This window comes from Nilaparvata lugens, chromosome 10 (genome assembly GCF_014356525.2).
Source record: "Nilaparvata lugens isolate BPH chromosome 10, ASM1435652v1, whole genome shotgun sequence".
Classification (NCBI taxonomy): domain Eukaryota; kingdom Metazoa; phylum Arthropoda; class Insecta; order Hemiptera; family Delphacidae; genus Nilaparvata; species Nilaparvata lugens.
In genome coordinates, this window is record NC_052513.1 from 26,961,098 (window position 1) to 26,977,942 (window position 16,845).

At 32.0% G+C, this 16,845-nt stretch overlaps 1 protein-coding gene and 1 long non-coding RNA gene across 6 annotated transcripts in view; one reads left to right on the forward strand and one right to left on the reverse strand.

The window, feature by feature from the left end:
• LOC111050272 (kinesin-like protein KIF12) overlaps positions 1-16,845 on the reverse strand; it is a 59,848-nt gene that overhangs the window by 16,559 nt on the left and 26,444 nt on the right. For all 5 annotated transcript variants that reach the window (XR_005572369.1, XR_005572368.1, XM_039437082.1 and 2 more), the window contains exons 3-9: positions 12,891-12,968; positions 10,143-10,221; positions 8,890-9,108; positions 5,382-5,522; positions 3,117-3,258; positions 1,986-2,080; positions 1,572-1,713 (exon numbers count right to left, since the gene is read on the reverse strand). Coding sequence is in view for 3 of the 5 variants with exons in the window: in XM_039437082.1 (XP_039293016.1) it covers positions 1,572-1,713; positions 1,986-2,080; positions 3,117-3,258; positions 5,382-5,522; positions 8,890-9,108; positions 10,143-10,221; positions 12,891-12,968 (896 nt within the window). In the remaining 2 variants the exon portion in view is untranslated. The remainder of the gene's footprint in view (positions 1-1,571; positions 1,714-1,985; positions 2,081-3,116; positions 3,259-5,381; positions 5,523-8,889; positions 9,109-10,142; positions 10,222-12,890; positions 12,969-16,845) is intronic.
• LOC120353418 overlaps positions 1-16,845 on the forward strand; it is a 55,036-nt gene that overhangs the window by 7,026 nt on the left and 31,165 nt on the right. The window contains exons 3-4 of the long non-coding RNA XR_005572370.1: positions 1,217-1,379; positions 10,163-10,245. This is a non-coding gene — a long non-coding RNA (uncharacterized LOC120353418). The remainder of the gene's footprint in view (positions 1-1,216; positions 1,380-10,162; positions 10,246-16,845) is intronic.

A 16,845-nucleotide genomic window follows, 5' to 3' on the forward strand; every position in this document is an offset into this window, starting at 1 on the left:
TATTAAGTATACATGAATATTAAGCATGTACAAATTGACATTGCATTAACCACTGCCCATTGATTAGGGGGTGTGCCGTCAAACATCATTCACTTCAGTTAGATTCACTTTAAACTGTCAGCTTTCCTTATAAGTAACAACAACGCTTGCCATTCAATCTTTGTTGACAGTTCCAAGTGAATCTCACTATAGCAGTGACTATAGCGGTGTGGTTCTATTGAATAAATGATGGCACTGAGACGCCTACGAGGGTCATCCCAAAAGTATGGTGATTTGCACGCTTGATGAGTTTTTCAATACATAGTAACCCAACAACTAGCTGTTGATAAATTTGTAAAGCTGTAAAATTTAGCTGTTATATACTACCGCTAATGAAACATTTGCTTCATTATTTTTATGATATTGAAAAACGTCACTCTTAGAGTATGGTAATTTGTACCCTTGATGAGTCTTTCAATAACACAATAAGAACTCATCAGAACTCATTCAGCTGCTATATACTACCGCTAATGAATCATTTGCTTAATTATTTTTATGATATTATTGAAGAAGGTCATTCTTAGAGTATGGTAATTTGTACACTTGATGCGTCTTCCAATAAATTTAATAACACAATAAGAACTCTCCAGATCCCATTCAGTCATTATATTCTATCGGTAATGGATAATTTATTCCATCTGGTTATCAAAGTTGACGTTTCTCATTTATTGTATGTATAGTTTTATTGCTCCTCTATCCTTGATTTTGAGTGGTTGATTTCAAAGTGACCATTACTATTCAAAAGGTCGCCAGGTCATCAAATTCTAATGTACATTTTTATATTCGAGCTTTTCTAAACCATTGATAGAATCTATGAATAGAATTGTTAAAGATGATTATTAGAAACTAATCTTAATGAGATATTGGCTATTCTAGAGTGGCCATTACCATTCAAAAGGTCGCCACGTCATTAAATTCTAATGTAAATTTTATAGTTGAGCTTTTCTAAACCATTGATAGAATCTAAGAAGAGAATTGTTGTAGATGATTGCTAGAAACTAATCTTAATGAGATATTGGCTATTCTAGAGATAATTTCTTAGGATAATTATTTAATGTTTCTCCGCTCTTGTTTTCGTATTTAATTTTTTCCAATTCATACTTGTAATAATATTTAATACTTCTTTTTGATTTCTATCAATTATTAATCTTTTTATATCAATTCTTCTTATTTTCAGATGAATTCAAACAACTGACAGTTTGTCGGATCATAATATGAAATATTATTCCAGAAGTCTTGAAAGTTGGGAGAATGAGCCGATTCAATCAGGATAGTCTCATCATTGGAGAGGAGGTTTCTTGGAGTCCAGAACGCTATATGGGCTAAGCAGCTGGGAAAATGTGAGTGAATTAACTATACATTTTATTCATTCTTTTCCACATCAGCGAATACAAAAACAACAAAGTTCTTAAAATTTATTTTAAAAGTATATTGTACACAAAAAATAAGTGTGATTTTGAGCAAGTGAATTTGATAACTTAACAAGATTTAAATTAGTTGTATTGGAATTTTTATTCAAGTTCAGTACTTACCTAGCACCATTAGACTCTTATTGATATTGTTAGCTTCCTCTAACGTTTTGCCTTCACTATGCGTCTTCTTTGTCATTTCACTGCCGGCTAAATCTACAAAATTTATTTTACCCTGTTTTGAAATAAACACACCGTTCTCCATCTGGAATTAAGATAATTCAATTAGGCCTCAGCCCCAAATAGAAAATTAATCATCGTAATTAACACTGATTTCCAATACGAAGAACGAAAATTGAAATAGGCTACTCAGTATATATAAAACATTTATTCCAAAAAAATCAATCAATCTAATCAAACTCTTCCTCTCATCTCTTCTAATTCTTCTATCTGCTTTGTTACTTCCAGCTTGTGCAATCATTACGGTGATGATTATTTGAGAATAATAATTCAATTAAGTTATATTTTCTCACTTACCTGTGTTTCAGATACTATATTGACTGTTAGTATCGTATGACTTCTACTAGAATGTTCGTTCATGCTGTGACTTCCCACTGATCTGTTTCTCATTCCTGAAATAGATAATATCTATATTCAAATACTTTTCTTCTTTAACTGAAGTAGACCTAAAAAACGTTTCAAACAACAAAAAACATCTATAAATTATCCACAGAGAACTGGTAGAGTATCTATTACTGTAAATGTATTGACTTTAGGGTGAGGGCTAGTCTTATTTAAGAGTAAAAAATAAAGAAAGAGTAATAAGAAATATAAAATATTTCTTTAAATCTTGAGAATCTTTTTTAAACTTTTTAATAAGTACCCTTTTTAAAAACGTTAAGTGAGTTATTTCATTCACTCACTTGAAAATGGCATTAATGTTGAAACATGTTGTGAATAAGAGTTTTTAAAAAGGTACCTACTTAGATTTTTTATTTCTTGATATACTCTGTTGGTAAAGGTAATATTAAGAAATACATCGTCACATGACATATCCACCTCACAACTCACATCCAATGACTATGACTATGTATAAGAAATTATAATGATAACTATGATAATGACTATGTATTAAGAAATACATATTCACATGACATATCCACCTCACTCACATCCAATTGGAGCAGAAATTACAAAAAAATGATAAATTGAACACTCTTATCCACAATCATAGCCACCTCTAATACAAGGCCCCGGCCTACGATATTGCAACGTCGCAGTGCAGTCCTAGAATCTAATACATGATTGGTGAAAGAGATTTTAAAAAATACCAGCTGATCTTATTCACCAATCATGTATTAGATTCTAGGCCTACACTGCGACGTTGCAATAACGTAGGCCGGGGCCTTGTATTAGAGGTGGCTATGCCACAATCCATTAGTCAATTACCCATTCCATAATTATCAATAGACTATTGTAATACATAATTCATGATAACTCATATCCAAAATTCATTATTTCTATCCAAAATCCATAATCACCTATAATAATCCATAATCCATGATAATTCAGATCCGTAATCCTTTATTCACATCCAGCATCGAGAACTAGCCTACATAATAATGATGATTTTGTGATAGTAACTAAACCATGACCAAGACATGTTACCTTCTTCAAGAACTGCTAGCAAATCGTCCAGTTCCTCGCAATCCACTGTGAACAGATTCTCCACAAAGAATCCTCTTGTCTTTTTCGACCATCTAACTGCAAGAGGCTTCCGTGCTGAGCCAGGATTTAATAGATCTATAACCTGAACAGAATAGATGTTTGATTGATTATTAAACAAAACATGTAAATAAAAAATATAGTGCCCAGCTAACCACGCATTGAATAGCTTAGCTAGAATTGTCTTAGAATGAAATGTAACTGGAGGCTCCAATTATTTATAAATAATATTTTTTTAATGTAATTTGACTGCTATCCAACACTTTGGTTAATGAATGAACAGTTCAATTCTAACCTAAATTAATAAAATATTTCACAATATAGAGGTTAACTATAATGTTTCGACTTTCAAAATATAATTGGACAATGCTCATACTTATTTATAAGATATCAAATAATAAAGTAGGCCTATATAATTTATAAGAAATTTGAAATCGAATTGAAATTTTTGCAATCTAAAGGTCTTCTTGAATGTGATTTATTCATCAGTGTAAAACAGTATGAAACCCAGTAAATACTAACATTCAAAAGACCTATTCAAAGTGATTTAATAAGTAAGTAATAATAGTGTAATTTATGTAACAATATTGCGAAATATATAAGCTTAGGGCCTAATCACGAAACTTATGTTATCTACTTGAAAAGCTACCACGTACTTTAATACTAAACAATCCATTGTTACCAACTCCAATACTTGATAAAGTGACTCACTATTTTCTGAATGGAAGAAAGTTTATTGACAGTCCGCCTTTTCTGCTTCCATTGAAAAGCAGAGAATCCATATACAGCAACGCCATTCAAATAAAGAGTGGCTTCCTCTTATTACTGGTGTACAGTACTATGTGTACTATAGACCGGCTTGTCAATTTGTTTTTCATTCATTTTCCTTTCAATTCTTTCAACAATAACCGGCGAAATTGCCAAGGTCATTGTCCAAGGCTCTGTTTTCAATTGATTTTGTTAATCGATACCAACGAAAGCCTCCTCAACACAGATCTTGTTATTTGGTAATAAATTAACGGAAGGCAGTTTTCTGTTACAACAAATTTTGGTATTGATTATTGTTGGATAGGCCCTACCTGTCATCTATATCAATGAGAGACCGCACCTGTAATAACTCATTAAAGTTTCAGTCATTATGCGCTGAGTTGACTGATATTCAAATTTGGCAAATAACTGTCTGTCAGTATCAGGCTAAATTATGGATCGATCTGTTGATAAATCGTCATTAATTCAAACTCCGCGATTGATAGCTTACTGTATAAGTCATTAAAATCCTCTTATGTCAACTGAACGATATAAAGTACCGTAGTGAAAACATGAGTTGAAAATGATTAAGGATATTATTAAATCTATCAAGTGGTAAGAATCTATAGATTCGGGGGATGTAAGATCCTACACTGTGTAATGATGAAATAAAATCATCTCACACCAAAAACACAATATCTCGTATTTTTCACCGAATTATTCCTGTCAAAACTGGAGCTCAATGCTAATGGCAAATTATTTTTCAACACTGGAGCTAAATTATTAATAATTTGATATTATTGTTATCCAAACGACAATGATGACATGGACATCAAAACTTTAGTACTGTTCTGTGAAGAGAGTTGAAGAGTTCTATATTATGAAATACTTCTATAATTAGTTCTATAAATAGTAGTTATTTAGTATTATTCTAGTTATATAAATAGAACCATCCTTGTAGAAAAAGAGAATATTGCGTTTTCATTTTATGATTAAAAGTTTAATAAAATTATAATAAATATTTACTCGGAAATATGTACACATAAATTTTTACAATATAATAGAATGACTTCTCTATTTGATGGGTGGCGAAGTTTGGACTATAATGTGCACTCTTGAACTCGATGTTGTTTTCCTGATTTCAACTTTCTACCATAATATTGGAGCTTACTTTTATGCGAGATGTGACTCATGATATTCAAAGACACAGTGAATGCAATTTGTCATTAAAACTATGAATTCATAGTTTATATTTTTTGTCATTAAAAAAATTGAGTCCTCTCAAGACAAACTCACTTACTATCCAATGAACAAACGTAATATTGTACAGTATACTAATTCAGTAGATTACAATATTCTATTGCACCAGAGCTATATGTTTGGAGGTTTTTATTGTTTGGAAGTTACATTTAATAGAACATCTTATATTGAAAAGGATTTCCAATATAATCACCAACCCACCTTTTCATTGTAGATTTCTAGGAAGGATGCCTTGAGCACAAAATGTGTTTCAGGTCTTTCTTGAAGTTGTCTAAATAGATGCATGAATGACCTGAACACCAGTCCATGGTTCTCTGAATAAGGATCTGGATTCCGATCAAACTGTGAATGAAAATATCAAATCATAGAAGAAAACAATTTTTGTATAAGTTTTCTTTGATGAAATATAAAACTTACTTATTCAATTTATACTCTAATTTTGTAAAATGGATGATCAATAATTAGTTATTCAATACTACAGATTATTTAGCTATTTACTCATTACTGTAGTATTGTTTTTCACCCATATCACATACCGTAAGTTATTATAGAAGTAGATAAGATAAGATAAGATATTTATTGATAATTGTTACAAAAATAGACATTATAAAATTAAATGAAACTTAAGAAATAAATAATTTTTTTTTCACTTTTTGTGTAGTTGAGAAGTTGATATTGTGGTAATTATTCATATTGAATGAAAAAGACTTTTGGGGAATGGGGAATCTAACTTTGCAGAACATTTGATAACAAATAATCACAAGTTCACAGTTAAGGAGAATGTTGAGTTTCTGCATGTTAATAACAAAGGCAGATCTTTGAATATTCTAGAGGCTTTAGAAATAACAAGGTTAATTAAGGAAAATCCCCAGTATAGTTTAAATGACCAGATTCATTTCAACCAGTACAACACTACGAATTTAGTTTTATCATAAACATGTAAGCATACATTAGTCAATAGTTTTTCCATTTACATATTTGTTTTATTATCTTTCACATTTGTTTTCTTGGTTCTTATTTTGTACTAAAAGTAAATTTTATTATCATGGCGATTCTGTTGCTTAAGCCGCCATTTTGTCACACCGTTGAGGGGGAGGAGACTGTCTAGCTAGGCCAATGGCAGGCGTTCATGCCCTCGACCAATAGCAGTACTCGCCTACTAGTATAAATTCTGCTGCTCTTGTATTTAGTTTTAGTTTATCAGAGATTGACAATGGTGTAATAACCGAAACCGGTCTTTCTAATTATCAATAAATCAGTGGTTTTTTGACAATTTCTTAGTCTTTTTCATTCAAAATAAATAATTATTTACAGTTCCGCATCAGTATTAATTACAAATATTGAAGCAAATAATATTGTACTTATTGAGCCATCAACATTATACTAAAGTATTATCACATTAGCAAACTAAAGTTGTCATTTGCATCCATGTGGAATGAAACTTATCTTGAAAGTATACCATGAAAAATTGAAGTTCATAATAAAATACAATAGAGGGATGATGAAATAGGTAATAGATAAACTATGAAGGTGGTCCTATTACAAAACATTGTGATCAGACTTTTAATAAAAAAAGAGAAGTAATAATGAAACTGTGCATGAAATAGGAGCAATGAAATGAGAGCGTGAATGCACCAAACCCTGCCAATCATAATGACCTTATGCTAATGTATCATTATCATTAATGACGACAGAAGCCTCGATTTGAACAAATAGAAGCTTGGTGAGAAAATCAACTCAGGTGATAGATTGTTCCACAGTCGGGACGTTACTACAGTAAAAGAGGAATTGTATATAACTGTGCGGTGGAGTGGAATTTGTAGGAAATTTGGAATTAGGAATTTGTAGATGAGGTATTCACTTCCCTATTCATACAGGGTGCATTGATTTATCGAAAAATGCATAAGCTAATTACTTTTCATTACCCATCTATTGTACATTCGCTTATTGGAAACAATTATTCTGTAGCAGGTTCATCTTATAAAAAAAATGTTGATGTAGAAATAGAGGATTTGAGAAAAATGAAGTAGAATTTAGTGATAAGACAACTTACAGCATACTTTTAAAAAGCATTTTTTTCAGCTTAATAATTTAAAAACCAAGGTGGGACCGATAATGTAGAGTAGAAACATAGCGTCAATTCCTCATGTATATTCATTTATTATGGAATTCAAAACATTATAGGTTGAAATTTGTTTTCCAATTTCCGTGATGTCCGATTAGGGCCAACAGACAGGTGACCTTTCCAGAGAAATATTCAATTTCAATCGCCGCCATTCCAATTTGCTCTCAAGTTCATGAAAACACAACCAGACTTTGCATGTGAATTGATGGAGTCACTAGCTGTCACAGTGTCCGTCCAATAGATCACTCTGATGCGACATTTGCTTTGCAAACTAGTTACTACCTCCGAATGTAATGGAATATAAATGAGTGATCGCCTTTTGCAAATCAGCCTGACACACAAATCGAATGTCAAATGGCCCAATTATTTGTGTCAATTCAGGGAAAACAATACGAACATTTCTATGCTTTTCGCAGATTGGTTTTGGTTGTAAATTGCTGCTGTCATATTGTTGATTAGTATCCCAATCTTATGCAGAAGGCATTGACCTGTAAAAGTTATGATTCTTCCCCTCATATTATCCATGATTTATTATGATTTCTTCATATGGAAAATATTGGGCTTTTAAAAATAAGAAGATGTGGGTACTGTAGGCTAATTGTCATGAAACAGATTTTGATGAATCATCATTGAGAGTCAGGTCATTTTGCTTGAAAAATGACAGATTATACCTACTCATAAAAATTAAATTTACAAAATTCCATCAGCAGAAATTGAAAATACATAAATATAGCCTAGTATGATTAGTCATATATATTTCAATACTGGTACTTTCATGCATTATTAATCAGTCCAAACGGCAAAGCAAAAATAATACCTTTCAAATTATGATGTGTTATTAATTGAGATTTTCTGTTCTCTGTCATTATCCCAATAAAGTTTCAATACATAAAATAAACTTTCCTCTTAATGCAATAAATATCCTTCTCGTCGTCAAATGATGTTAACGTCAACCCCATGTAAACCCAATTCATCAACCCAAATTCATTCAATAGAAAATATAATAACCAACTTTATACCTACCTAATTCAGATAAATACTAATATGTATAGCCGCTTGTACGTGTTCAATTTTTATTCACTTTCATCAATTAAAAGATATAGTTATAAAACATATTTGTTATCACTTTTTTGTTATTAAATAGAACGACTAGCTGAATAGATAGACTGAATTTATTCACTTACTATGACAACGAGATCTTTCGTTCTGATTAGAAAATCTCGTCACAGTATGTGAATAGATTTATTTATAGAAGAAACTTGACTGCTAGTCGTTCTATTTAATAACAAAAAATTGATTTAATATTGAGCATTTCGTGATGGAAAACAAAATTCAAGATTTTTCATCTTTTGAATAATCTCTTACAACCATTTCATTATCCTGTAATCTAATCTATATCTCTCATATTATGCAAACTCCCTTGAACTGCTGTATGTCTGTGAAGTTCGACAGGATCTAATCTTGATCAAGCTCACTATAATTATAGTGTATAATGAACTTTATACATTAGGAATGTTCTACATTTTCAATTCTGCATGTTATCCTATACATAAAATAATATGGAAAAAGAGGAACCCAACTTACTAATCCAGGTGGTCCCGTCAGTGTGTGCGTTTTGCCACTGCCTGTTTGACCATAACAGAAGCAGGTGGTGCTGAACCCCGCCACTGCCATCTCGATGAGTCGCTTGATGCCCGAGAACTGGAAGATGTCCTCCTGTGTGGCCCCGGGCTCGAACACCACATTGAACGAAAACAGTTTGGTGTTGCCCGTACAACCGGGCACTGAGTTCAGACCTTCAAGCTGGAATTGAGATTATACATATACTCGATATTGGAACAAAATAATTAGTAGACTGGATGAATGAAATTTTGATTTACACTAGACACAGAACTGTTGTGGAGTTTATCCGTATTGAGGTGAAGAGAGAACACGACATTTTCAACATCTTATCTGACAACTGAACTGAATCGGAACTGACAATATATTATTTATTCTTTTGTTACCTCAAAATTTTCACTGACGTCAAAAAAATGATTCCAGTAGACATGATAGAAATTAGTAGCAGTCACTGAGAAGCAGAAATCTTGCCACTAGCCTTGTACCATTACCTATTTTTTCATAATCATACATTTTCAGTCGAAGTCCTGCTTATAGGCTATATATTATAATACTTTCCTCTCTGTAGGAAATATAAATATTATATATTATAATACGAAGTCCTCTCTTTATAGGCTATAATATTATAATACTTTCCAATCAAAGTTCTATGTTACTCACTAATTGATATAAGTTTGTTGAATAATAATGATAAAATATTTGTCATGAGAATAAAATGTCCAAATTTTAGAGTATGTTGCACAGTTGGGTCCACTTTCAGGATTGATGATCTAGTTTATGAGATTATTTACTCAATTTTCCCACGAACCCTGGTTCAAAATAACTCTAAAACGTTTAATCATCCCAACCAAATGTATTGTCTTTATCTTTGAATTAAATTTGTATTCCTTTTCAGTATCATCAATTTTGTGGAAATCAAATTACAAAAAGTGTTTGGTAAAGGTAACAGAAAATAGAAATATAAAGAAAAATAAAAATCTCAGTACCCTTTTTGAAATTTTTTTGTGATAAAATATTTCAAAAAGGGTACTGAGATTTTTATTTTTCTTTATATTTCTATTACAAGTAGCCCTATACAGAAAATAGTCTCAGAAAAACTTCAGTTCTCATGAGGGAGGTCTCATTTTAGCGTATACTTCTATTCCATGCTCATTCAATTTCACTGACTCCTAGGTTTAAAATAAATAAAAAACTATTATTGTGAATTGAAATCTTACCAAAATTTGTCCATTTCCAGGGAATTGGACCACGTTTGGATCGTTCCGTCCCATTTCTTTCGGATTGAGAGGACGCACCCTAAGAACAAAATGAATGTCAAAGGTATGAATCATCTCTTCATTCATCAATTACTTGAAAAAATTCTCATTGTTAATCTATATGTAGAAACATTACTTCAGGTGACTACAGATGAAGTGTGAACTTGATATTCATGAATGAAAAATCTAGTATTCTAACGTATTTGTTATTAGCCAGTGTATTTTTCAAATAAATCAAATCATTTTTCATGCTTGAAGATGATGTAATAGATAGATGATTGTAGCCTATCAATAATTGGATACACTATGTACATGGCATACAGTAGTTGTAGTAGTCTACTCAAAGTAACATGGAATCAATTGATTGACTTTCTTCGCATCAATGAGGATATATTCTAGGATGAGGCCAGTGATTACATCAGTTCCTTATAAATTCACTTGACAAATTAACCAAGTGTAGATCAAACTCGACATTGAAAAATCTGGTGTGGCACACATACCAAGTCAAATCAATCTTTATTTAATTATATAAATTACTTTTTCAATACTATTTATTGCTAGATTCTAAACATAATATTATACAGATCCACAATGATAATATGAAAATATTAAAATATGTAAGACAACAAATTACCTTGCTGTTATTATAACAATAGACTAACAATTTCCATTGGTCATTGAACTAATAAAAAAGTTCAATAGGCGTATTTAATCAATATAGAGGATCAATATAAAGGTATAAAAAACGACCAGTATTATACTAAGTTTTTTCCATTACTTGAGTGCATTGATTATTAATTAAATATTAACAAATCAATGATGCCGTACCAGTAGTGTAATTGGAAGAATACCAACACTGAAATATATATTGACCATTACTCAAATCATTTCACATCAGTTTAAATGAAGCTATCCTAAACCATTAGTTTCAAAGCCTACTGCATTAACATGAATATTCACAAATATAATATTCAATATAACCTCTAGAATGTTTATATTAAATTGGAGTTTGAAGCAGTTTTGGGCTAATGCCTGTTGCTTTCACGCGAATTGTATGCTTTATTAATTATGAGTCCTTGAATAAGTACGGTACTAATTACTGCAGTAAGGTAGGTACTTATTGGAGAAAATTAAAAGTAAAATACAAATTTAAACCGTAACTGATTATATCACTTTTAATAAAACTGCCTCAAACTTACTTTAAAGTCGATAAGGCTAAGCTACCATCTAATAATGGAATAAACCAATCTTTACAGAACAATAATTTAGAAGTAAATCATCAGAAGTGAAATTTATATTCCAATTAAACATTCTTGAACTTGAATTGCAGTCCTGAAAAGTCATCCATCTTTGAGTGACCTTGCTTTGAATTGATTTTCCATTGATACAAAACCGAGCCAATAATAACATTGGTAAGTAGCGCCTGAAGAATCATAAATTATTAAGAATCGGTCTGCGGCAATTGAACTGCTATTTGCAATACATACAGACATTGATCATTCCAGAGAGCGTCACAAATATCACCAACTTTATGAATAGAAGTGTCACTTTTCGAGACCACGCACATTTCTAGAAATACGTCACGGTTAATAGACGGTTATTTTTGGTGGAAAGGTGTGTAGGGTTAGGTTAGGTTGGATCTTCAGGTCAGGTTAGCCCGGTAGGCTAATTGATTGGAAGATGACGTGAAATTGCTGCTGTTAGTGGTGAATAATTTGAGACACTTGCCAGTTCCCAGTTTCTCACACGCACTTTATCTTATACGTCATCCTTATGACGTTTAGAAAAGGAGACGTCATGAATGATGACATCTCAATACCGTAATAAAAACTCATGGAAATTGAAAGTTAGTGTATGATTGGCTAATAAAATAATAAATGCCTATAGTAAATGCCTGTTGAATATTTAAGACTTATCAAAAGAACATCGTCACTGATATTTCACTTATTAATTTATAGACAAAAAATTGAAAGTTAGACAGATACTGTCGTATAGCCTATAATAATAAAAGTTTAGTACTGACGAGCATACTGCGTCCTTGAGACGTTTATAAAAGGCCGACATGAATGATATTTCAGCTGAGTTATTCATTTATGAAAATTGAAAGTTATATAGTTTCAGAAACAATAACACACGTCAGTACTGCACAGTAGGCCTATAATTTTTTTTCAATATTTTATGTTTGTTGTGAAATAAAACTAAGGCTACAATTCGTGTACCAATCTATATTCATCAATTAAATGTTGGAAAATAAAGTTTGTGACACATCTTGCCAATCTATTCTAGCTATTTTTCAAAGTTAATCAATAGATTGGTTGTAAAATTGTGCTGTAGAAAGTTGTACCTGTGTCATGAATTTTCATATAGAATAATAATACATTAAAATTCAATGAAATAAGGTAATATGAAAAAACAAATACCGAAGTGAAATAAAATTACACATATTTTGTCAATTCTACATGATTCTCTGAAAATTTTAAAACAAAATAGTTTTAAGATTTGGTCTGACAACCCTATGCATTTCTCAACTTCGCCCACAACACTTCTTGAAATACCGTATTTCAAGTAAAAAGCAAATACGTTGAATAACTAGATTAGTTATACCTAATAGTGACACTAATTTAAATTTCTTCTAACGTTATCAGTATCAGTTCATTTTTTAGCATTTTTTTTATAAACCTGAAACTAAATTAAATTATTACAACTCACCTTACTGTTACATTGATGTTATCCTCTGGTACTATTGAATCTGTATACACCGATCCATTCGAGTTTTCTGGGAAGGAGCTGTAAATGATAATTAAATAAAGCATGAGTGAAGAAAGATTAGGATAAATTTTAATCATCCTGTTATGAAGTATTAATATACGTTGAACCACCAATGTACCTAAAATACGATGTATTCCAGGTACCTTGCTTGGAACAGTACCTCACTTAGTTCTCTATGATGAATTATGAACATTAAAGAATAACCCCACTTTAAAGTTGATCCAAATAATTAAGAAATTAATAATTAATTACTTTGATCAAGAGAAAATAGAATGAATAACATGACGAATAACTGAAAATATATTACTCCGAACACATTTAGATTGAATGAATATTGATGAATTCCAATGCTGCAAATTCAAATCCTGATCAAAAAGGCTTGTTTCATGTTAAAACTGATCTACAATAGTTATTATATATTCTTGATTACTCTTTTCTTATATTTTTTCTCAATAAATTTAATTCTGGAGTCTTGTCTCAACATAAAACTGATCAGCAATTATTAAGCATGACCTTTCTTTCTAATACTTATCACAAGAATTAATTTCCGGAGTCTTGGGTTTTCCCATGGCAAAACTAATCAACCATCAACCCTCACCGCTCGCTCCTTTAGTTAGGTCCACGTTATAATGGCAGTGTTTGATTAGATATGTTATTGTTATCCTTGTCTTTCATTCAACAAAGCGGATAGCGCTATCTCATTCTCGCTTTGCTCTGTTGCCAGATCGTTTATTAACAATGTGGAATTAATGATTAATTAACAAAATATTTCATCCTAATTATGTAAATTCATTATGAAATATTATTGACAAATATAATTTATTGCTTGATAAAATATAATTGTTTATTTTAAAAGAGAATTAACAGTTAATATTACATTAATAAATCAGTATCTGCTACCGTCTAAAGAAGGCATTGACAAGACAGAGGTTCGGCAACGTTTTTCTCCTATTTTTCTCCACTGCCATTATAACTTTGGACCTCACTATATATACCATCATAACTGTTTATGACCCACTATCTTTAGAGTATCGCAGAATGACAAATTTAAGTGTTCAACCCTTAAATGTGTTGGAAGAAATGCTTGGAATATCAATATCTGATCAAGAACCTAATTTGCAACTGAGCGTGTCAAAGAGTACAAGGCCAGATGTAGCGAGATTCGCTTAGAACTGGCAGAATGACTTAAATGAGAAGAATGGATGTTATTCATGAGGGTTGCTGACAGTTCATAGCGGATATTAAACTTTTCAGCATTGATGGAATGAGGAGCATTGATGTTATTTATAAAAATTACTGACAGTTCAAAATGAATCTCACTTTGTTTTGATTGAAGAGTCTGCTGCTGGGGCTGGCCTCTGAGCTTGAAATCAGAACTCAATGCGTTCTTTATAAGTTGGTTTTCATGCCCTTGGCTTGTAGCTTTACTTCTTTATTTTTGTAGTTACTTTTCCATTGGTCCTACTTGTGACACCCTAGCACACTTTCTTTGATTATTTGTTATTAATTTTGCCACCCAAAAAATGTGTTCATCAAATTTTATCCTAACTGACCTGTTTTCACTCCATCGAACATGAAAAAATATGAAAGCTGTTATTGTGTTTGATGGAGGCATCGTGGATAGTTGTGACCCCTGGGCCTCCCCTACACGCGACTTATCACTGCACTTCTTTTGGTCGTGGGGGGGGGGTAAAAAAATCGGCAGTTTACGTTTCATCTCGAAGACCGATGATCCTATTCTGTCGCTATTGCTTATTCTAATCTATGTAAAAAAAAATCGATCGCTTCAAACATTAATGCACTTGAAATGAATTCGAATCAATAATTATTGCAGTTAAGAATTTTAACTTCATTATTATCTGCATTTCAAGAAAAATTATTATAAAAAATGGTGTTTAGAAACGAATACACATACAAATATTCAGTTTCTCTATATGATTATTGGAAAATTCCCGGGTCAATCTGAACCATCAAATTAAACATTAACTTCTCATCAATACTGCCTGTATTTATATGTTTGCTTCAATGGATATTTTTTCAATTTCATGTATATATTGTTCAAGTTGTACAATCTATTTATTATTAGCTTATATTACTGATATAGGCTATTATTACAATTTTTTAGAACTGGACCTCAATACATTGACAATTTCTTCTAAAATATATAATTATAGATACCATTGCTCACTGCTTCAGTTTTCATTGAAATAAATAGATGGGATTCCAATCTATGCCATCTCCTGGAATAATTATGATCCTTCTCTATCAAAGCTCTTCCATTTTCCAATTGATACTCTGTTTTGCCAACTGTTTTGTTAAAATAATAATGAGTTCAATAAGTGACCCAAATCTATTTCAATTAATTAATGTAGCATTCAGACTAGACCAATATGAATATTCCAATGAAGCTATTCCATCTCCTTGCATATTATTATCTATAGAACTATGTCATCCTACCAATCTGCATCGATGATTACAATCAATCGAACTCTCCGGTCTTAATTGTCACTATTTCTTGGTTGTTGCCTCCACAACGTCATAACCATTTAAGGCGATCGTTTATAATTCACAAACTGTCTCCACTGTAGTTCCGGTGTAGCGCTGTAGTGTGGCAGCTCCAATATGCGCCCGTGCTTTTAAAAATAGAATCTATAAGTCAAAGGTTAGTGACATTAGTGGCGCACTCCAGCAACCCGGAAGTGCTTTGCTTTATCTTAAATCGCTGACTCACTCTCTCTCCCTCACTCTCTCAAACACACACTCTCACTCTCTCAAACACACACTCTCACTCTCTCAAACACACACTCTCACTCTCTCAACACACACTCTCACTCTCTCTCTCTTTCTCTCTATTTCTTTCTTCCCCTACCTGTAGCCGTGAAACGACCTGTTCATTTTTCATATTGAGGTAGTTGATAGAAGCTAGTAGTTTAGGTAGTTGCTACAGTGAAAGATTCTTTTAAAATTGTCAGCATTGGTTGACTGGAAAGTATTGATATGCCATTCATAAGGAATGCTGACAGACTAAAGTGGTTTCTCACCACAGTAAAGTCGCGCAATATCGGTTGACTTCATTATTTGCCTCTCTCTTCAATTATTATTTGTCGTCGTCTTATTTACTCCACTGTTCACTTGATAAAGAAAGTACAATGCCACCACTTTACTTGCTTACAAAGTTCTCCTCGATTTTGCATCAATGCTTCACTACGTATATCTCACATTTATTTTCCATTGAATTAACGTTCGTGTCATCGTTGTTCCGTGTTTCCTGCTGTTTCTACTTGTCACTTTGAATTTTCTTCCTCATCTACTCCCTCACTTGAACTTATTTTCTATGGCGTTCTTTGTTTCATGTAATTCACCCTCACTCCTCCATCTTCTTAAATTAAAGCCTGTTGTTTAGTTAGGCTACTTCATTTTGATCAAATGAATAACTAATCTGGAATCCTTTATTTGCAATAACGTGTCTCTTCCAAGACTCCTCCGAACTTATTTTTCAATTCAATCTCCCATTTTTTTATCATGTAAAATGATTTTTATTTGAGCCTACATCAGTCTTCCATTCTTTTCCTCTTTCCTTTTTTTCATATTTCTCTTGCACGTGTGTTTTAGAAGAGGTATTTTCATTAGTATTGTTGAATTTTATCAATTTGGTCACAGAATACAGCTTGGGTTAGCATTAACACACCTCGATCAGGAATAATTACCCATCGATAACTTTTTCGCTTGTCTTTTATACTCTCCTTCATTTTTTTCTTCTCCTATTTCCTGTTTTTCCTGCCCATATTTTCACTCCGGTCTCTCCTCTCATACAAATCCCTACTTCTCTCTTCTGTTTCTCTTTGGCCTTCCATCATCCATTCATCTTGTAGCTTTTCTCGTTTCGTTTCTCCTA